At 36.2% G+C, this 22492-nt stretch overlaps 1 protein-coding gene across 5 annotated transcripts in view; it reads right to left on the reverse strand.

Annotated features, from left to right (window-relative positions):
• The window catches only part of LOC121730738 (long-chain-fatty-acid--CoA ligase ACSBG2-like), a 32755-nt gene that overhangs the window by 2944 nt on the left and 7319 nt on the right, over positions 1 to 22492 (reverse strand). For 4 of the 5 annotated variants that reach the window (XM_042119879.1, XM_042119880.1, XM_042119881.1 and 1 more), the window contains 11 exons: positions 12580 to 12673; positions 11842 to 12046; positions 10120 to 10254; positions 9650 to 9851; positions 9243 to 9344; positions 8008 to 8157; positions 4135 to 4244; positions 2756 to 2896; positions 2284 to 2349; positions 864 to 1082; positions 192 to 426 (listed from right to left, as the gene is read on the reverse strand). In XM_042119879.1, the coding sequence (XP_041975813.1) occupies positions 192 to 426; positions 864 to 1082; positions 2284 to 2349; positions 2756 to 2896; positions 4135 to 4244; positions 8008 to 8157; positions 9243 to 9344; positions 9650 to 9851; positions 10120 to 10254; positions 11842 to 12046; positions 12580 to 12673 (1659 nt within the window). The remainder of the gene's footprint in view (positions 1 to 191; positions 427 to 863; positions 1083 to 2283; positions 2350 to 2755; positions 2897 to 4134; positions 4245 to 8007; positions 8158 to 9242; positions 9345 to 9649; positions 9852 to 10119; positions 10255 to 11841; positions 12047 to 12579; positions 12674 to 22492) is intronic. The other variant, XM_042119883.1, reaches the window with a different exon arrangement.

Below are 22492 nucleotides of genomic sequence, written 5' to 3' on the forward strand. Positions count from 1 at the left end.
ACATGACTTTGCCATGACATCGCTCAGCACGGCGATGCTATTGGTTCTCAAAAACACATTCCTTGCAACACAGCTCCGCTCAGCTCTGGTGGAAACGCAGCCTTATTCTCGTTGCGAAGGCACTAATGTAAGCATTTTCGTGTAAGCATTTTTACTCGTGTAAGCATTTTCAGCAGCGTAGGACTACTCACCTTTATTCTTCCAGTGATATAAAGTAGGTTCAGGCTGTCCAATCTGCCAACATCCCCAGAGTGTAGCCAGCCCTCGTCATCCAAGGCGGCTCTGGTCTTCTCCTCGTCGTTCAAGTAGCCCATGAACACGTGGCGGCCTCTCATCAGGATCTCGCCAGGACCATTGACGCTGACGGCACCCTCGAATTTCGTCTCCGTACCATCTAGGATCTCTCCCGACGAGTCGAATGAGAATCTGAAAAAGACATTTGTCACTAATCATTCTCCAATCTTGTTTTAGGTCTCATTAGTCTGACAATTAAAGAGCTTTAATGGTATTATCTATGAGGGATCAACGAGCAAAGGCTTCTAACATCGCTCATAGACATTCGCAACCTCAGAGAAGTTGCAAATTGCGGTTTAAAAACATAAGGTCTAAGGGTGAGTTGCACCAGAGGCGTAGTTATAGCTCTTAAGGTTAAGGTTATCGTCAAATATTGCGTCCATTATGGACTTTTACTAATTACTAGGGATTTGACAGTTCATTTGACATTTTTTTAAGGTTAAAGTTATAGTTAAAGTAAGTTGGTGCTACCCAGCCTAAGTAGTTATTATAAGACATTGAATTTTTTCAAGGTTCGCCGATGGTAATCGAAAATATCGCTGGCAATCAACAATCTAAAAAAAACTTACTTGGGATATATGCTAAGTGTATGAGCGCCGGCAGCCTCGCTCATGCCGAAAGCATCTACTATCGGTATATCAAGCGACAGGAAGAACTTCTTGATCTCGGGCGACAGCGGCGCGGCCGCCGTCACGAACGTGGAACACTGGTCCAACCCGAGTTGGTCCTTCACCTTATTGAAGATCATGGAACGCGCCATCTTATACCCGCACGTCGTGCCGGTTTGCCTGGAAAATAGGTTAACATCTGAAATTTGCGTAACAAATATGAGTGCTTAGTCATTTTGCATTCGCTAATCTCGATGGCGAAGTTATGTACTATCAGAGAAGTTGATTCCTATGCAAATCTGCCATCGGGGACCTAAGTAGTTTGGTTGCGTTACGTCAAACCCAACTGACAGATCACAATTAACATTGAATTGACATATTCGACCAAATAACGTTGGTCTGTCAATTGCATAGGAATCAACTTCCTCGATGGAACTATCAGAGAAGTTGAGTCCTAAGCAGATGGGAGACCTACGTAGTTTGGTCGCGTTACATCAAACCTATCCGACCGATCACAGCTAACATTGAATTGCCATAAGCCGACCAAATGACGTTGGTCCGTTAACTGCCTAGGAATCAATTTTCTCGATGGTACATCAAATCTGTGTAATATTTGTCATCTAATTTCGCTATCGGAACTGGCGTATGCAATTTCACCCTCAGCACTTTATTTCAATCTTCGCTTTATCTTACCTACCTGCTTAAAAACCTACTAACGGCCGTTCCCAATATTTGATCTATCTCTGGTTTTGCCTTACTAGAGATAGGAATAGCTCACATTAGACATTAGAGTCATATATTTTATGTCAATTGTGAGCTATTCCTATCTCTAGTAGGGCAAAACCAGAGATAGATCAAATATTGGGAACGGCCGTTAGTATATTGGTTTCATGCTGGATCATCAATATAACAGAAAGGATACTTAGGATTTGAAATATAATAGAATGATACTCTTTTGAATCTTAGGATAAGAATTGATAATAATTTGAACATATTAAAATAACAAAATATAGGTGAATACTGGATGAAACAAGATGCATACTAAACATTCGGTTTGGTGCACTATATTGACATAAAATATGTTCGGATTTGGGATAAATAACTAAAACAGTGAGGGAATATGCGTTATGGCCACGAAGGAAGATCTTCCGACCGAGCGAGGTGGTATGCTCGGTTAGGCCGAAGCCCACGTGTTACATTTCAGATGTCGTACAATATATACCGACGTGCTCAGGAATGTGGCGCTAATTGTGGGTACCGCCATAACAGAAAAGTATGAGGCGAATGAAATATTTTTGTAGAGCAAACAATGAACAATAGTCCAGTCAAAATTTGCATGCATGGTGAAACGTATACATGCATCAAACGGGGCTGGACATACCAGAAATTTAACCATTCGAGGACACTGTAGTCTATTGGTAGACCCGTCATCTTAGCTGACATCGCGCTAGTTAACAATGTAGAGACATTAATTTAGGCACATCATTTTCTTGTTATATTAAGATATCTTGTGGATTAAATTTATTCTAGCTCCTATGACCATGCTAACCAGCCAGATTAGTAGTAAAGGCTCTAGATAATTTCTTAAATATATTTTTTTCTGTAAAGGTATGTCCCACATAATTAAGATTTTCTCCGAATATATACTCATAATAAGTTTTAAACAAAGTGGATTGATTATTTATAGACCTCTATAATAGGTTAATTATTAGTGAATCGGGGTAAGTAAATTCTTAAAATAGATATAGAAAACGTGACCATTCTCTAATAATTTGACCCTGCATAGATCTGTCTTACTCTATTAATAATGATCTTTTGGTGTCACATGATCTAAGCATATTTCGGTATCTTACCCGTTTATCCTAGCTAAATGGTGTTTGCTGCCCTTATCTTTGGCCCACTGAGCGATGCAGCGTTTGATGGATCCGTTTGAAGCGCCAACCGCCATTATTCTTTCGTACATTTTCTCCCATACTCTTGGCACTCCGAGGAATCTGAAAAGTGATTCATCATCATTGCCAATATAAACCGGTCTTTATAGCAAGAATAGACGTTGAACGTGATACAAGATGCCACTGGCACGGTACATCTTGTCGAGATAAAAAGTAGCCATCCCACTATAGACCTCGAAGGGGGTGCAATTGGAAGGCTCTATATTTGCGTCAAAAAGGTCTGTGCCTACATATTGTATATTTTATATTAAGTTATGTTCCCAATTTGTATAGAAATGACTAAACATCCACTTAATATAAAGTCTTAAGTCTTATAAAGTATAAGTTAAATGTTTTGTAATTACTAACACACTTCGCTTTAAAGCTCACAATATTGTAACTCATCAACAATAAACGGTCACGGACCACGGTAAATCAATCTTTAAATAATTCCTATTACCTCCACACTGGTAGTTGAAGGTCCCTATATGTAGTTGTTTCCTATAAATAGGAAATTAATTCTTCCCTATTTATGATAACGTGATTGAATACAATCGAGAGATGAGGTGGATGACGTAAATACTTAATGCTATTATTGTGTTATCAAAATGCGCTTAAAGTTACGACACGATTTTGGTTTACGTCAGCGTCTGTTTCATTGTTATTGCTGAGTTTAATTGTAGCCTATCTCGGGTTCATTGTGGCTTTAATGAGTTTTGTGCTAAATAATCAATTTCAAGTTGTAAATTGTACTACCTATTATGTAAATTTATCTTTGTGTAATAAAGCAACTTCCGCTGTTTGCTTAGATATTCTTAATCACTGATAAGATCCAATAGCACACACACATACACACGGCATCACTATAGTATGTATCAAACTAGATGACGCCCGCAACTCCGTTGCGCCAAAATAGTTTATCACGCGGGAACCGTACATTTTTACAAAAAGTATCCTATGTCCTTTCCCGGGTCTCAAAGTATCTCCATGCCAAATTTCAGCAAAATCCGTTCAGCGGTTTGGGCGTGAAGAGGTAACAGACAGACACACTTTCGCATTTATAATATTAGTATGGATTTTCACCCGATATAGTGATGCTGTAGGATTCGACAAGAATTCTTTTAAAATATGTGATGTATAATGTATATTGCATATTTCTCGCCAGTAAAAGTTAAATTCATAGTAAGTATGGTTTTAATATAGATTCTTGCAATATTTTTCTTAACATTATAATGAATCTAAACATTCGTTTAGGTATATATAAGTACAAAATACTAGTATAGTTGTAATTATATGAGTACCTTGTGGGTCTAACTTCTTTCAGGGTCTCCACCAGACTGCCCTTTAATGCGTCAGGCTGCGCGAAGTACACCGCCACAGCGAACGACAGGGTTGTGTAAATGTCCACCACCTGAAAATATATTTTGTAAAGTAAATAAGGGTTTCACAATCGCCTAATACAAAGTGACGTTAGTAGCTTAGGGAACTTACCCATACTACGTAATATCATTTAGGCGGGAGGGAGGTCTTATAAATACTAAGATTAGTCACAAGAGTGAGGGGGGCTTAGATGTTTGTCACAATAAAGATGTTATAAAAACAATAACGATAAATGATTTTTATTTGCTACTCTCTCTACTTACAAAATGATATAAAATTATTCTTGTCAATACTACAAAAAAACTTAAATGGGGGAAGGGGTCTTGGCATATACACTACGCGTGGTTACCGAGGGGAGGGAGGGGTCAAAAATATAAAAAATAGGTTACGTAGTCTGGGTACGTACCCTTATTCTAAAGTAAAATAAAGCATACTGTAATTAGGGAATAAGTTAAGTTTTGGGTTTTTTTAATTATCGTGGCATGATAAAAGGAAGGAGCCCTACTAACTTATTCATTCAGTAATACGGGCTTTAGCCGCGATTAAATTTCTGGATAAGCTATTCGCCACTTTCTAGGTGGTTATTAAAATACTATATTCGTAGAGGGCTACTAATATTAACCGACAGTTTTTGTAAAGTGAAATTTTTTTACATAAATTTATAAACTCTACCATAGAGTCATATTGATGGTAAAGTAAATAGTATTGAACTTAATAAAACTAACTGGAAAACAACAGTAAAATCTTATATCTTGAAATGAGCAATTCTTGTATATCTTATATCTTTAAACGAGCAATTCTTGTTTATAAATATATAATTGGAATCTCGGAATCGGCTCCAACGATTTTCATGAAATTTAGTATATCGGGGGTTTTGGGGGCGATAAATCGATCTAGCTAGGAATCATTTTTAGAAAATGTCATTTTATTCGTGTTTTATCGAATACTGAGCAAAGCTCGGTCAAATAGCTAGTATATATTATATATACTTATATACTTAATTGGAATCTCAGAATCGGCTCCAACGATTTTCATGAAATTTAGTATATAGGGGGTTTCGGGGGCGATAAATCGATCTAGCTAGGAATCATTTTTAGAAAATGTCATTTTATTCGTGTTTTATCGAATACCGAGCAAAGCGCGGTAAAATAGCTAGTGTTTTTAAAACGAAAACATAATAAAAAAGGTATCATAGGAATTTTTCCTGTATTCATTGTCAGATAACCGCCTAATATTATAATATTATCTAACAAGATAATTAAATTTATTGCTATGGATTATAGCGTCGGTCTCTTTACCTTGTAATGGTTATATTATTCGTAATCTACATAAATATGTTTATATATTATATGTGCTAATTATCTACAGATACAACTAAATATATTATGTTTGTATTATGGAGATCAGAAAACTATAATTATAATATTATCTAAATCACTAATCGTTGCGTAAACATTAGACAAAATATAAGATTGACAAAAAATCGGGCAAGTGCGAATCGGACTCGCGCACGAAAAAAAAAATTTGTATGGGAGCTGCGGGCCCTCCCTTAAATATTTATTATTAATTATTGAAGTACAAATATTATTAAGGATGCTGTGTGAATTCCATGTGCCTAACAGTTGCCATTATTGATTACGAGCAAGAAAGGCCAAAAAAATACGTTTGTTCATTGTTGTATGGGAGCCTTCCTTAAATACTTGATTTATTTTTAGTATTTGTTATTATAGTGGCAATAGAAATACACAATGTGTGAAAATTTCAGAAGTCTAGCTATAGCGATTCTTGACGTACAGCCTGGAAATAGGCAGACAGACAGACGAACTGCAGACAGACGGACAGACAGCGAAGTCTTAGTAATAGGGTCCCGTTTTTGCCCTTTGGGTAAGGAACCCTAAAAATGAGTGATTGCTCTTATGTAAAATGTTAGAACTACCTATTTGATTCATCTCCGTCCCATCCAGTCTTAATTTCTGACCGAGTAATAGGTAGATACGTACTACAATTTAGTATGTAAGATACTTGCAAGCTAATAATGTAAGTACTTAGTATTAATATTAATTAATACGTACTTTTTTATAATAAAATATATTATAATGTCTAAAATATTATCTGACTTATCTATCTGGGTCAATCCTTATGTATTTCGTTTTATCGCAAAATACAGCCGGGAATTCCTATGAGTACCGAAATATCGTAATTCTTAGAATTTATCGACCAAGATAAAGTCGGCAAAGTCCGTTTTCTTTAACTCGCATTGAAAACAGTGCATATACCTATTTAATTTTTTTTCCTACACTAGTCTATCAAAACTCGGTTCTCTCTAGTTTTGATTATACTCTTGCTTCACGGCTCATGCTGTACGCAGACATGTATGTAAAAGTAATGTCAACATAATATTATTAATGTTGCCGAGACCCGGGTCCCGGGAAGTTGAATAGGTTTTAGGGAGCGACATGGAACAGAAAATAGAGCATAAGCAAGCGCACAACGCACATACAATGTTAAAAACGAACACACGAAGGGTTCCGTAGCGGTATAGAGTGAAAGTAGACAAAAAATTGTTTTTTGTATGGTTGCCCCCTTCGATCACTAATATGGAGCCCTCTTAAATATTAACTTTATTTAAATTTTATTATTAATTATTAAAGTGCAAATATAATTAAGGATTTTGTAAAAATTTTAAGTAACTGTTACCATTATAGATTACGAGCAAAAACGGCCAAAAAGGCCCTTAAATATTAACTTTATTTTATTTTTAGTATATTTTGTTGTTATAGCGGCAACAGCTGAAAGCACAAAGCACGATCTGTGAAAATTTCGGTTCTTAAAATACAGCCTGATGACATACAGACGAACAGACGGACAGACATCGAAGTCTTAGTAATAGGGTCCCGTTTTGACCCTTTGGGTACGGGACCCTAATAAGAAATTTAAATTCAATGGTCTTCAAGAACTATTTCCTAACATTTACCAAAAGCATCCCTAAAAGCGACCGCAGACTTACAATTTTTATACGTGGGAGAGCCATGCTTCGGCACGAATGGGCCGGCTCGACCGGAGAAATACCACGTTCTCACAGAAAACCGGCGTGAAACAGCGCTTACACTGTTTCGCCGAGTGAGTGAGTTTACCGGAGGCCCACCGCCCAATCCCCTACCCTATTCCCTTCCCTACCCTCCCCTATTCCCTTCCCTTCCCTTCCCATCTCTACCCTCCCCTATTACCCTATTCCCTCTTAAAATGCCGGCAACGCACCTGCAGCTCTTCTGATGCTGCGAGTGTCCATGGGCGACGGAAGTTGCTTTCCATCGGGTGACCCGTTTGCTCGCTTGCCCCCTTATTTCATAAAAAAAAAAACATGTTGGCCAACTGAATCGCATAACTAATATAGCGACTTATAAGAGCTCGCACATTGTATCTAACTATAAATTGTACAACTAAATAATTGGACACCGATCGTATAAGAACCGCGATTTCTTTCCTATTACCTACAAATTAAAAAGTTGTCCAAATAAATTGTGAAACTACGCAATAGTTGTACGATAGTCGGCCAACTTGAAATTGTACATTTGCGGTGACCCTAAATCTCTCATCTACCATCTTTATACCTAATCTGTAATCCAGTGTCCGTTTTGACTTTTAGTACTACCAGCGCCCTGGGCGAGATTTCTTCAGCGCCCAGGGTGCTGATAAAAAAGGGTACTGATAAAAAAATTGTATGCCGGCGCACCTTTTTATCCGGCGCCCTAGGCCCCCGCCCACCCTAATGGCGGTGCTGCTGTAATCGTTACCTGTGCAGCGACGTGGCTGAGCGGCAGGAAGGAGACCAGCTTGTCCATGGTGGGCCGGATGTCTCCCACGCGCTCGCCGATGGTGAACGCGTCCCACGTCAGGTTGTCGTGGGACAGCATCACGGCTTTCGGTGGTCCCACTGTGCCGGACTGCAATAAAACTTATAACTTATATAATATGTCGAATTTCGACATAGAATGTATTCTACGTGCTAATTTTCGCACTTAGAGACGAATTGTAATTAATTGAAGGTTTTGTCTTATGCGGTATGCGGCGTATGCCCCATTGCCCCATGTGCTATCTGTGAAACTGTTCAATTAAAGTTTAATCATCATTTAAATTTGAGTGCGGTAGTTAGTCAAATAATCATTTTCGATAGTGAATTGGCGAGATGTCGAAATATCGAATTTGACAAAACGCTTCGCTAGCGCCAATGACATTTAGCGATACGTTATGTCAAATCCATAAAGTTATTATACCTAGCCAGAGTAGACAGAATGATAGCTATGCCTATTGTGACTTAGCTGAGCAAGAGAGTATGTCACTATCAGTAACACTGCGTGGTAAAAAGAGACGTGTGATACATGACAGCAGCACTCTTTTTTTGACGTCCAGTCGTGCCGACTGGACGTCAAAAAAAGAGTGCCGCACGTTTACAATTTAATCTCATAGAAATCATGTTCAATCATGCTTGTGTAAGTGTATACGTACACATATTTTTACACACAGATGAAACCAATTTCGGTTTCGTTTGACAGCTCGAGATTGTTGCTCTATTCCGCTAAGTATATTAACTTTATGGTCAAATCACATACATCGTCGACATTTTCCTTCGCTATCGAATCTAGTGAATGCAATTATTTGAATAAGCACTCAAAATATGGAATTTGTTGCAGGGGTTTAATCTGACATTTGCCTATAACATTTGTAGGGTTTCAACCCTCTGTGATTTTTTTTTGGCTTTAATCAGAATTATCTCAAGGTCCTGACCATCTTTATATTTTTTTCTCAACTGAAAATGTATAGTTCAATTTTGCACTCCATTATTGGGTAGGCTGGTGTAGAACGGTCACTGTTATATTATGCACCGTTCATATCGTAGTGAAGGCAAAGTAAAAAGGAGGTGCTCATAAAACTTACTTTCTTTTTATGTTAAACATCAATTATTTCGTTTTACCTCACGCGTTTTATAACGTTAATTGCGGTATTATATAGAGATAAGAAATATAATTACCGTATATACGAGGGTACAGCATTCGTTGACTGCTATGGATTTTAAGATCTGGTTCAGCTGTGTGTCTGGCTCTTTGAGACCCATTTCCATGACCTGTGTCCACTGTAATAGAATTTTATATTTTTAATTTTTTTTTTCAACCAAAATATTATGTAATATTATGTTACCTTATTGAATATTCAAATTCCCAGACATAGAAATGTAACTTAACATTTAATTAACTAATTTGTAAGATATGCATAATAGCAAAATTGTAATTAATTGTTCTTAGGTTCTTTTATTGTGGTTTCTATTTTTAGGATATATTTTGTCTTTTATATTTATACTAATACAAAACTGCAACTTTGTCTTCAGCAACGCTGTCTTTTGCCTTCATCAATATGGCATTCATATGAAAAAAAACTTACACTGTACACCCCTGGTACCGAGGTGTCCACCGGTTCCTCCCATTGTACGATGGCCTTGAGATGTTTGAGTCGGCTTCGTATCGACAGGATCTTTTCTAGCTGTTTCTTGTCTTGTACCGCACAAATGTTCGCTCGTGACGTTTCTAAACAATGGAAACAGGCTTCCGCAGAGTTGGTTGTGTAGATGCCTGCTGCGTAACCTCTGCAAAGAAGGTAGGTAAAACTTGTGTTAAGGTAAGTAGATGGTATGTTTGCATAGTGTGAAATGAGGTCTCTTAGACTACAGACTTTAGACTCTAGAGCTCACTACTAAACTAGCTACAACTTTCATTAAGGCCGCTCCCAAAGCATCTTTAATTAATCTGTGATCTTTAACATAGGTATAGCTGTTGTCTCTTTACGAGAAAGAGATTTTAAAAATTCATTTCGCGAGAACGAGATAGCAATATGAGTGAAAGAGACGCACTAACCCTGCGTGTATCGCCGCCAAGTCCGCGATGTACCACTGCTCGGAGTTAAAGCCGAGGATGCACACGGAGTGGTGTCGCTCCAGCCCCAGCTTGAGGAAACCCTTCGCGATCGTCCGGACCTTCTCCTGGTATTGTCTGAAATTGTAAAGTACCATGTTTAATATCCGATAGAAGCAGACCCTTCTAGTAAAGAGTAGAAGAAGAAAGAAATATTACAGATATGAATATCTCTACCAATTTTCACAATGGAGGCAAAAGGAAGAGTAATGGTCAGAATTCTAAAAGTTATTTCGATGTTTGCAATATAACATGTAGGCACCAATTTGTTTAGGTTTTTAAATTGTGCTAGTTGTATGTTTTACCAAACCTTTTTTTTTTAAGTAGAGACGAAACATTTCTTTCTTTTATAGAACATCGAAATAAATGAAATGGATTTTGAATACTCTAATCGCTTCTATGAAGAATTTTTAACTAAAATAGTAAAGGTGTGTTGGTAAAGAACGCTTGGCCTTGGTTTACTGTTTGGTGTTTACTCTGCTATTTAAGAGGATACCACAGCAGCTAGAGAAATGAAAAAAAAGTACGTGTAATATCTATAGCTGTCTCCCTTACCTCAAGCCTATACCGCAGAACGCGATAGAGACAACTGCAGAAAATCCAGAAAATCAACGATTCGTTGTCCCCTGATTCCTTCTCCAAAACTTAACCGATTTAAGTACTTTTTTCATTAAAGATTAAAAAAAGGCTTGAGCTGTGTTCCTATGTTTTGCTTTTTTTGTATAATCTATCCAAATCTGTTTTCTGGACGTTTGAACACAGTGGAAAATCTGGCCATTTTTTTGGGTTTTTGAACGTTCATATCTTATTTAATAATTAAATTATGAAAAAAAGGAAAACATAGGGACATTGTATTAGTGGCCGTAGATATTCAGGAAAAAAATTATAACTCTACTAGCATTATCCAGGGAGGAAACAGGGGACAGCGTTTGTATGGGAAAAATGGCGGTGTGGAATCCTCTTAAAGTCTCCGAGTATACTTTATGGAGTTACTAATCGACAGATTATTTAGTTGGTGTGTACTTTTCTATGACTATCATTTTGTAGTTGTAGCTGTTGTAGAAGTTGATTTCTAGGCAGATGGGGGACCTAAGTAGTTTGGTCGCGTTAAGTAAAACCCAGCCGACAGATCACAATTAACATTAAATTCCATAATCCGACCAAATGACGTTGGTCTGTCAACTGACTAGGAATCAATTTCCTCGATGGTACTATCAGGGAAGATGATTCCTAGACAGATGGCGGATCTAAGTAATTTGGTCGCGTTATGTCAAACCCACAGCTATAATTTACAACTCACAGCTAAAGCTAACTACTCACACACAGTTTTGCTCGATCGAGCCATAACGTCGAGCAAAACCCGCGGCTCGGGCTTTCGTCCACACATTCAGCATTGCTCGATAGTTTTATTCTAAATCGATATATTTCATTCCATCAAACCGGCTCGATGCGAGCCTTCGAGCTGTGAGTTTTGCGGTCCACACAGTAATTATTACTCGATTTGGAGTAAAACTATCAAGCAAAACCGCATGTGATTACTTAGCATAACATTGAATTGACATAAGCCAATTAAATGACGTAGGTCCGTCAACTGCCTAGGAATCAATTTCTTCGATGGTACATGGGCCATCTTCACCTTTTTCAAAATTTTAAACATTAACTTACTTGTATGTGAGTTTATGCCATTTCCCATCTTCTTTTTTTGTCGCCAACGCAATATCATCTGGGTACCTAGCTGCGGTCCTGCTTAGCAGACCTGGCACGGATATAGGTGGTTCCGAGGCGGGGCCCCGCGTACCTATCCGTAGCTTTACTCTGCCACCGGGTATACAGCAGTAATACTCTTTTGCCGGAGCAACTTGATCCGGACCTGCAAAATAGGTTGAATACACCTCAAACTTTAATCTAGTTAAGATGCCCGTTTTCACCAACCCTCCCCTAACGCTTAGAGTTAACAGATAGACACACTTTTTATTATAATATTATAGTTATTATCCATTTACAATTTCTCTCGTGCAATTCTTTCTTTAAATGTAATCGCTGTTTTGGCCCGGAAATACCGAAATTCACTTGACATGGTTTTGTAAGGAAATAATCGCTTAGTTCAAGACGGCTATCTTAGAAAGTAAAAAGAATTATATAAGAAATATCTTAAAATTTTTATTATGTGTATTATAAAATCCAATTTTACACTAGTAGAAACCAGAAAGCATCATATTTTGACTTCCCTTTGAAAATTAAAAATATTCCGAACTCCGATGATAATTACTTATAATACGCAATATAATATCATATTGTAGTCTCTCTTCTCTAAGAGAAATTTTCTCTTTATTTTTAACCTTTAGGCATATAAAGAAAGTCGCAACATTTCGTGGCTAAAACAAAAATGTAAGAGTTACATACCATTTAAATGAGATTTGTCGATTCCATTTGGAGTTTGATTATTGTTGTCATTGATGACCTCCACACCGTTTTCCATTATCACAACCGATGTGTCCTGATAAAAAAATACAGTGATGAGTGATCTGTAAAAAGTTAAAACCCACGACTAGCTTTGCAGCGCTAAGCCCAGGAAGTGTAATAAGCTGTTTTGGCTACAAAGGCTTAAGGTATAACCCTTATCGGTCTGATATTCTAATTATCGTATTTTATGATCCCATTGGCAGATTAACGTGACCTAATCTTATGATTAGTAAATCATAAATGAATGAACCTGCTAATACTAATTACTGCCCATGGTTACGCCCGAACAAAAATTTGAAGTGTATAAAAATAGCTAAAAAAAGAATACTACCAAAAACTTTTGAAACACACTATGTGATAAAAAAAGAGATCAAATTTTCACAATATTCTTAATTTTATCTGTAGTCTAATCTAATAATTACTTAATAATAAAATTAAAATATAATAAATATTTTAGGGGGGCTATTTTTCAGAGGACAAAGGGGCGAACGAAGGGTTCCTACGGTTAGAGAGATAACCGTAGGAATCCTTAGTGCGCGAGTCCGACTCGCACTAGGCCGATTATTTTTAAATTTCACTCTCTCAAGTGGGCTACCAAACAATAATAAAAATCATGATGTCTACAGGTACAAATTACAATTTGGCATAGCCAGCTAATATATATTCTGTGGCATAGCATTGTATCGCATACAATAAGCACAAATTAAATATTACTACGTAATCAGAGCTTCCAAGTTGCAACTATATATTTACTTTGTCATGTCAATAGTTGATCTTGCGTTGTGGAAACATCCAGGCAACAATTACTCGAGTCTTTAGCGTGCTGCTAATAGGTGCAGCTAATGACAACGGCATTGTAGGTTCTGAACGAGGAGTCACTGTGTATTATGCAATTTGCAAATCTAATTATGTAATTACAGTCATTATTGTGTTAGACACATCACACAACGACCAAAACCGCACCAGCGAAAGATTTGGGTGTCCCTAGGGCAGTGGTTCTTAACCAGTGGTCCGCGGACCACTGGTGGTCCCTAAAAGCATTGTAAGTGGTCCGCAAAGCCATCCTAATAATATGTGAGAATTCAGAAGTTAGTAAACAGTATGTAGTCACGAAAATCTCAAAAAATTAGATTTTAGCCAAATGAAAAAATGAGTGGTAATTATAAAGTTGTGCTTGTTTTCTTTATCAAATAACCGTTAATTTAGGTAAACCAACTTGGTGGTCCCTGGCAAGACAAAAATTTGGTAAGATGGTGCCTCATGACTAAAAGGTTAAGAACCACTGCCCTAGGGGTACAAACTAAACTGGACTAGTTTAGTTTGTAACCCAGCAGCCCTTTTTTGAATAATGGGGAAATGCTTTACGCAATGCAAATGAATTGGGAACATCGGACGGGGTATGTGGGGGACTCCCTTGGCGTACGGTCTAGTCTACTACTAATTAAGCTCCATGGTGCTCCCAAGAGCTACCGCAGATGCACTAGCATAACCGAAATAAGAAAGAATAGAGACACTGACACATTTTTGGGACAAACTGACACATTTGTTAACGTGTCACTTTGTCTATTTAACTATAGAAATAAACCTTTCTAAGTTTTCCATGCTAAGCGTGCGAAGATCACATGAAAATTCTTAAAAAATGTAAAAAGGGAGCCTCCACCTATTAATTTTCGCTACACCCTGCTGCTATGCGGCACACCTAGGAAATACATGTAATTTTCCTATTCAAAATTGTAATGCGACACTTTTAAATAAAATGTTTTTATGTAAATACTTCCATATTCCCTTAATAGTCCTTTCATGGGCGTACCGAGGGGGGGGGGGGCATGCCCCCCCCTGGATCATGTTGACGTTCCTACTAAGTATATTATCTAGTACTTTTATCTATAAAAATTAAAAATTAAGAACGAATTTTTGCCATTTGTTTGCAATACAATATTTTTACAACTAAAAATTATTAATTTTTATAAACACCTAGCTTATGAAAAATCTGATTTCCCCCCCCCCCCCCCCCCTGGCCCAGAACCTGGGTGATTTGCCCCCCCCTGGCACCAGAACCTGGGTAATTTGCCTCCCCCCTGGCCCAGAACCTGGGTACGCCCATGAGTCCTTTATTCACCTTTGGTATAATTGTTATTACCGTCATAAAGTTAAGAATTGACTACCAAAAAGTATAAATTCACTATAATATAGCTATATAATATGAGTAATTGAGTATGCTTTGTTGCCTTTTAGACACAGAATTATTATTTTTAACAAAAAATTAAAACCGAATTCCAAGGTAAAAACAATAATAATATGAACTAAAAAGTATTAAATAACTCTTACTCTATAATAGTGCCTTTTTCAGAATTCATCTAAATCTCAACTATTAATTCGGTACCAGCTAATTTTATCGTGAGTTCAGTCAATGTCAGAATATCTGAAGCTTTTGGGACTGGTACCGACTTCAAAGTAATGAAGACTGTAGTATGTACAGAAATAGTTGAGATTTAGATGAATTCTGAAAAAGGCACTATTATAGAGTAAGAGTTATTTAATACTTTTTAGTTCATATTATTATTGTTTTTACCTTGGAAGTCGGTTTAAATTTTTTGTTACAAATAATAATTTCACTCTTTTTAGTTATCTACAAGCTAAGGCTTTATGCGTAAATAACCACTACGAATGTTAACTATTCACATTATGTTACTGTAAGCGAAATTGTGGTAAATGCTTGCAGTTATCTAAACGATGCTGCAATTTAAAAACTTTTATCTTTAAAGGTTCAGGAGTTCTGTTCAGTGCTTTTGGACCAAGAGACACCTTCGTATGAACTTTCTCTTATTAGTAACATATGTTTAAGTTACTAGAAACAACATTTTAACCACTATGAGTCTTTTGATAAATTTCAAGGATTTCCTTCGATTGCTCATAGATCCCATCATCAGCTCACCACTTTCGTAATTATTATACAAGATTATACCCTATACAACAACACAAGAATTTTGAAAATCGGTCCACAAACAGCGAAATAATCATCAAAAACATTTGCTTCGATGCAAAATATCATGAAAAACATCAATAATTGGGTCATAATGTGATGACCCATGGCATAATTATGATTTTGATGATGATGATCAAATAAATTGATGTGTTGGCATATGCTTTCAGTTGTTTAAACAACGCCGAAATCCCCGAACCTATATCTATAAGGATTCAAAAGTTCTGTTGGGTACCTTCGGATCCAGGGTATAATCTGGTGCGAAATCTTACTTTTTGGTAGCATTTACCTCGAACGCTTCAGAAAAAATTAAAATCACTATTTGTTTCCATACAAATTTCAAGGAGTCCCCTCAATTCCTCCAAGATCCCATCATCAGATCACCACTTTTGTGAACATGGTACCAAATTTGAGTCAAACCCTTTATAACACAAAAAAAATTTTAAAATCGGATCACAAACTACTGAGTTATCGTTGAACATACATAAAAAAAAAGATACATACAGCCGAACGTATAACCTCCTCCTTTTTGGAAGTCGGTAAAAAGTGGCTGTGACATACATGACGTGGTGACGCACTGACTGACAGAATAACAGACACTACGAATCTAGTTATACCATTTTTTGCCATTTGGCTACAGAACCCCTAAAACTTATGTAGATACTAGATACTAATTGTACTTAAAATTTTATCAACTTTGACTACACTTCGGGAGAGCCGTTTGTAGTACTTAACATCGTAAGAGTAAAATATGGCTCACAAGTAACAATATTATACTTATTTTAATTTTAATAAGTATAATATTTTTACTTGTTAGCCATATTTTTCTCTTACGATGTTAAGTACTACAAACGGCTCTCCCGAAGTGTAGTCAAAGTTGATAAAATATACTTATTAAAATAAGTATAATATTGTTACTTGTTAGCCATATTTTTCTCTTACGATGTTAAGTATTATTTATTAAAATTTATTAAAATAAACGATAATCTACTTGTGTCCTTGCCCCTTGTCCAAATTAGAAGAGTAATGTTTGTTTCAAGGACGTTTAAATAATAGCTAAACGTCCTTGGTTTGTTTTTTATCTATTTTATAATACTTACTCATAATGATAATATTTAAAACTTTTACTGCACACTGATATCAAGTAATAATCACATGGATTACGTAAATAAAAGTTTTATATGAGATTAGCTCTATCTCATGATAAGTAATGTCCCCCACAAGGTGCATGAAATATGATAAATACTAAATGTGCAAAATTAGAAGTCGGACGACGTCAGCAAAAAATTAAAAGTCGAAAGTACGGCAAAGTTATTGACCCAGTGTCTTTTTGCTAACCTACACAGATCTTGTGGCACTTAGGTATGGTAACGATAGTCTTATGGCCTCTATTCACTTTGATTAGTGATAAGGGCTGGTGATGATTGCAGGTGATAATAATCAAGAGAAAGTAAGTGTGGAGAGCGACTGATTAATGCAAATCCTTTAGAATTGTCTCCTAATCACTTATCACCTGCAGTATTCACCTGCACCTGCACTAATCAATGAACAACTTGCTTCTAAACGACTGAAGTTTTTAATGTTTATGTCAAAATTAAAGGAAAATTAAAAAGGAATCATTTTTCTCTAAGCGCGGCTGTTATGCGGCAGTTACTGTTTAGGCAGATAATCTAAAGACTAATGGGATATGCGAAAAAGATAAAGACAGATATTGGAACGAAACGTGATAAAATACTGCAGGTTTGATATAAAATCGTATGATTTAAATATTGTTGCTAGCACGATTTATGTCATTTCTCTGTAGTGTGCGTTAATTGACGTCATACCAACATGAAAATAATTACAACAAAAGACATTCACAATGACAACAATGTAGTCGCATAATCTTCACATGATAACTGTGTAGAAAAGTCCGTCTTCGTGACGAACATAAAATTTTTCTACGCAGCTTAAAAAATCGGCCAAGTTCGAGACGGACTCGCGCACGAAGGGTTCCGTACCGTCATAGATACAGCAAAAATAGGCCAAAAATTGTGTTATTTGTAAGAGAGCCCCCCTTAAATTATTCTTTTATTTTATTATTATTAATAATTAATAAAGTAGACATATATTTAAGACCTTTGTGAAAATATCAAGTGCCTACCTGCTGCCATTATTGATATAGAGCAAAAAATGACAAATAAATCAAGATTGTTGTATGAGAGCCCCATTAAATATTTGATTTATTTTGTTTTTTAGTATTTGTTGATAAAGCGGTAAGTAACAGAAATACGTAATCTGTGAAATTTTCAACTCTCTAGCTATCAGTTATCACCGTTCTTGAGATACAGCCTGGAGACAGACAGAAGGAGAGACAGACGGACAGACAGACATCGAAGTCTTAGTAATAGGGTCCCGTTTTTACCCTTTGGGTACGGAACCCTAAAAATCTGTGCCTTTATCAAAATTACCTATAATCCAAACTTCTTAGACAAGTTTAAAAAAAAACGAAAAGTTATTTCAAGCTGTTATATTGTTACCTATAGAGAAATAAATTCTAATTACTGTATTCGATTTAGTCCTTTAATTATATCTACCTACTTATTTTGTTTATAATTATGTAAGTATATCGTAAAGTTTCCGTATGGAACATAATATTAAAGGTCTGGGCTCTCTGGAGGCTCCTAGTTTGAGGGACATAATATTGGGACAGACGACTTGCAACTGCAAGAACTAAGAAGAGTTCTGAAAAACTATCAATAGCCCTAGCCACAATCCTCACTGGATAGATCTGCACTGGAGTCTGGAAGGCTGGATAAAAAAGATTTGTCGCTGAAACAGTATTAATATACTCTACCTGGTACGGTAGAGTGTATTAATAAGTACGGTTTCAGTGACTCAAACACTCAGTCGTCAGTGTACTGACTACTGAATCGTCAAGCGTCATTCATTGTTGAATTCTTATCAGTTATCACAAATAAAACCGGCCAAGTGCGTGTCGTGCCACGCGCAATATAGGGTTCAGTCGGAGTACCATTATATATTCTGTGGTTCCGTCGCGTAGTACCGCTAGTTTCTTTTATAATTTTTGTATGGTCACTGAACGCACATTTACAACGTGTTTTACACTACTAACAATATCATCTCAGTTACGTTCAAATGATTTTAAACGAAAAGTCCCTTTGTACGAATACATTTTTTTAGTTGATCGACTATTACTCAATAACTTATATGAAGTCCTCTAAGCCGTTATAGTTTTCCATTTAAATTCAGCATATTTATTATTTCCTACTCCCGTGAGTTTTTTCCAGAAGCAACCGTTTAACTGGTAGAAGGGGGACACTGGACTAACGATTTTTTCCACTTTAATACTTCATATTATTTCACAATGGATCCCTAAATCGGAAAATGATCCATGAATACTCGTAATATTTTTAAAAACCTATCCAATGACACTCCACATGGTCGAACGGACGCGAAAAAAAAACATCCCCGCTGGATGTGTAGGAGATACCATAAAAATGTTTTGTATAGAATTTATAATACCATTTTATCGATTACAGCTTTGTAGTTTGTAGGTCCTATAGTCTCTGAGCAAAACCGCGGACAGACAGACGGACAGACAGACCGAAACTATAAGGGTTCCTTGTTGACTACGGAACCCTAAAAACTGAAGTAATTCATGATAAAAAATATGTGTGCATTTTGGTGATAAATAATATTATATTCGCACTAAGGATACATTATGTTTTAAAACTCTAAATTTGTTCGTTTAAGGTCTTTAGGAGATATAAGAATTGAGCCTGATCCTCAACTCTTTATTAAGCGTTAGTTCTTTATTAAGCATTTCGTCATTCTTCGAGATTTTCCCGTTTACATTGCAATTTTCGTTTTACATATTCCATATTTCGTGCAGTTACATTCTGGAAGCCGGGCATAAGTAACGTGTGGGAAGTCAGTAGTCAGTGTAACAAATTAATTTTAATTTTTGGGTAGGTAATAAATTAATTTGGGGGTGAACTTTTGTTTTTTTTTAAATTGACACAGAGGGTGCTTCAAAACAGTTCGATTACAACCATCGATGCGAGACGAATCTCACAGAGATGTAAGAATCGGGTATTACACGAGTATGCCACATCTTTAGATCGATACATCGGAATAAATCTAATTTTCTACTTATAGTCAAGTACAGCGGTAATGCATTTAGCTGTGACCTCCGGCGCGGGGGGTTCAAGGACGTCGGAAATAGCAGCTGACTCGCTAACGTGGCATTTAAAATTCATCGCGAATCGAAACATCTTTCAAAAATTGCAACGTCTTAAGAGGATACCACAGCAGCTAGAGAAATGAAAAAAAAGTACGTGTAATATCTATAGTTGTCTCCCTTACCTCAAGCCTATACCGCAGAACGCGATAGAGACAACTGCAGAAAATCCAGAAAATCAACGATTCGTTGTCCCCTGATTCCTTCTCCAAAACTTAACCGATTTATGTACTTTTTTCATTAAAGATTAAAAAAAGGCTTGAGCTGTGTTCCTATGTTTTGCTTTTTTTGTATAATCTATCCAAATCTGTTTTCTGGACGTTTGAACACAGTGGAAAATCTGGCCATTTTTTTGGGTTTTTGAACGTTCATATCTTATTTAATAATTAAATTATGAAAAAAAAGAAAACATAGGGACATTGTATTAGTGGCCGTAGATATTCAGGAAAAAAATTATAACTCTACTAGCATTATCCAGGGAGGAAACAGGGGACAGCATTTGTATGGAAAAAATGGCGGTGTGGAATCCTCTTAAAGAGTTGTAAGCAAACTGCCTGCGGTTGCCCTTGCTTCGAATAGATATACAGGGTGTAATAAAAATAAGTTATAATACTTTAGGATGTGTACGTGTTCCTTGTAGAGAGTTCACTGTGAAAGTAGCAGCACACGTCCGTGCACAGAAAGACCAAAATTTTTTTTCACTTTTGTATGGGGAAACTCGTGACAGCGCTGTACGCTGCTACTTTCACAGTGAACTCTCTACAAGGAACACGTACACACCCTAAAGTATTATGACTTATTTTTGTTACACACTGTGCACATAATACAGGGTTTAACAAAACTAAGTGATAATACTTTAGGGTGTGTATAACTCTATATATAGAGTTCGCTGTGAAAGTAGCAGTGCTGAAAGTAACTTTTTTTCATCTTTGTATTGAAAAATTCTTGGGTGCTTGCCCATATAAATCACAAAAAATGTTTGCTCCTTTCACAATTAATTCTATATTTAAAGGTGCGCACTGCGCATGGTGGATATTATCACTTAGTTTTGTTACACCTTGTATATTCGGCAGACGGTGTCTGTCTGTGTAAAGTTGTTGAAGATTATTAATTAATTGAAATATAATTGTGAATTTATGGTTATATTCAATGATATTCTACTAATACAGATCTGTTACGTTCATACTATTTTCCGGCATAAATCTCTTCCGAACAATAATTTACAAATTCAAAATTGCACGCATTGACAAATTTGACAGATAAGTGAAACAAAAGATACGAATGCCATTTACATAAAAGAGACTAGCTCTATTTTTAAACGTCGAACTGCAAAGTTTCTTGTGCGTGGAGAGTAACCTAAATAGCCGTAAAGTGGACACTTGATACAAAAGTATTAGTAGGTAAGAAATGAAATAACTCAGGTAAGAGTTAATTTTACTTATTGAAAATTTTTACTTGAAATAATTAATAATGAAATATACTACATAAAATACATATGGGTGATTCTACAAAAAATTGGGTAACTCGCTGTCACCAGTTGATATATAAAATTAAATCATTATATTTTAAAGATTTTATACTTAATTTCAAAAGTATGTAATCTCCTTTAATTGGTCACTCAATTTCAGATACGTAATTTAATTAGAAATTGTATAAAATTAAAAGAGTATGCTCAAAACGTCAGTTCTTTGGCCTGTCACAAACCCAAAAACGTCCAATCAAGAGACTGTACATCAGATTCTACGATTAATTTCAGAAAACTAGATATATAATTACAATCTTTAATGTACGTAATAATGTATGTCAGGACTTTCATAACGTAAAAATATTTACAATGTATTGAAAAAACAGAGGAAACTTTGTCATAGGTTTCATTCGTCAGTCCTTTGTGTAACTTTCAAGTGCGAAAATGTTCACCAAAAAACACGTTTACATGGTCAAATACCTATCAATTATGTTTAGTTGGTAATATTGTCAGCTAAGAACTGCAGCATTTCTTTGCCACTATTACAGTATGAGTACTAGCTCGTCGGATATGACATAATCTTGCGCAGGGCCAGTCAAAAACTCAGTACTGTGAGTAAGTCGTTAATTCCTTATAAATCTTAATTTTATTTTGATTTCTATACTGTTTACTATAATTAGTAAAAATTTAATATATTGATATTAGAAAACACGAAAAGAAACATTAACTTTAATTATAACCTTAAATTTATGTCGAAATCATCAGTCCTTTGGCGTCAGTCCTTTGCCTGAAATCGTGCCAACGGACTGACATGTTGCCAGAGTACTGATGTTTTTTTCTTTAAGATCACTTTTATCACAACAATTAAGGTGTGTTAACCATTTGTTTATTTATTTTAGTGTAAAACATAATGTCACCTACCACAAAAGACAAATTTGACCGAAGGATAATATATTAAATAAGAAAAGAGAAGACTTTCTTGCCGAGAATCAAAGTACCTCTTCAAATTAGCTGAATTAGCAAAGAAAAACATTTATTACAAAATGTACTTAAGAAAAGGAGGAATGGTAAAGAAAAAAATGTTAAAGAATCCTCGAAAACAAACGGTTAACTTGAAAAAATTGGTCAAGTGCGAGTCAGTCTCCAGCACGAAGCCCTCGTG

The sequence above is a fragment of the Aricia agestis genome, chromosome 9 (assembly GCF_905147365.1).
Source record: "Aricia agestis chromosome 9, ilAriAges1.1, whole genome shotgun sequence".
Classification (NCBI taxonomy): domain Eukaryota; kingdom Metazoa; phylum Arthropoda; class Insecta; order Lepidoptera; family Lycaenidae; genus Aricia; species Aricia agestis.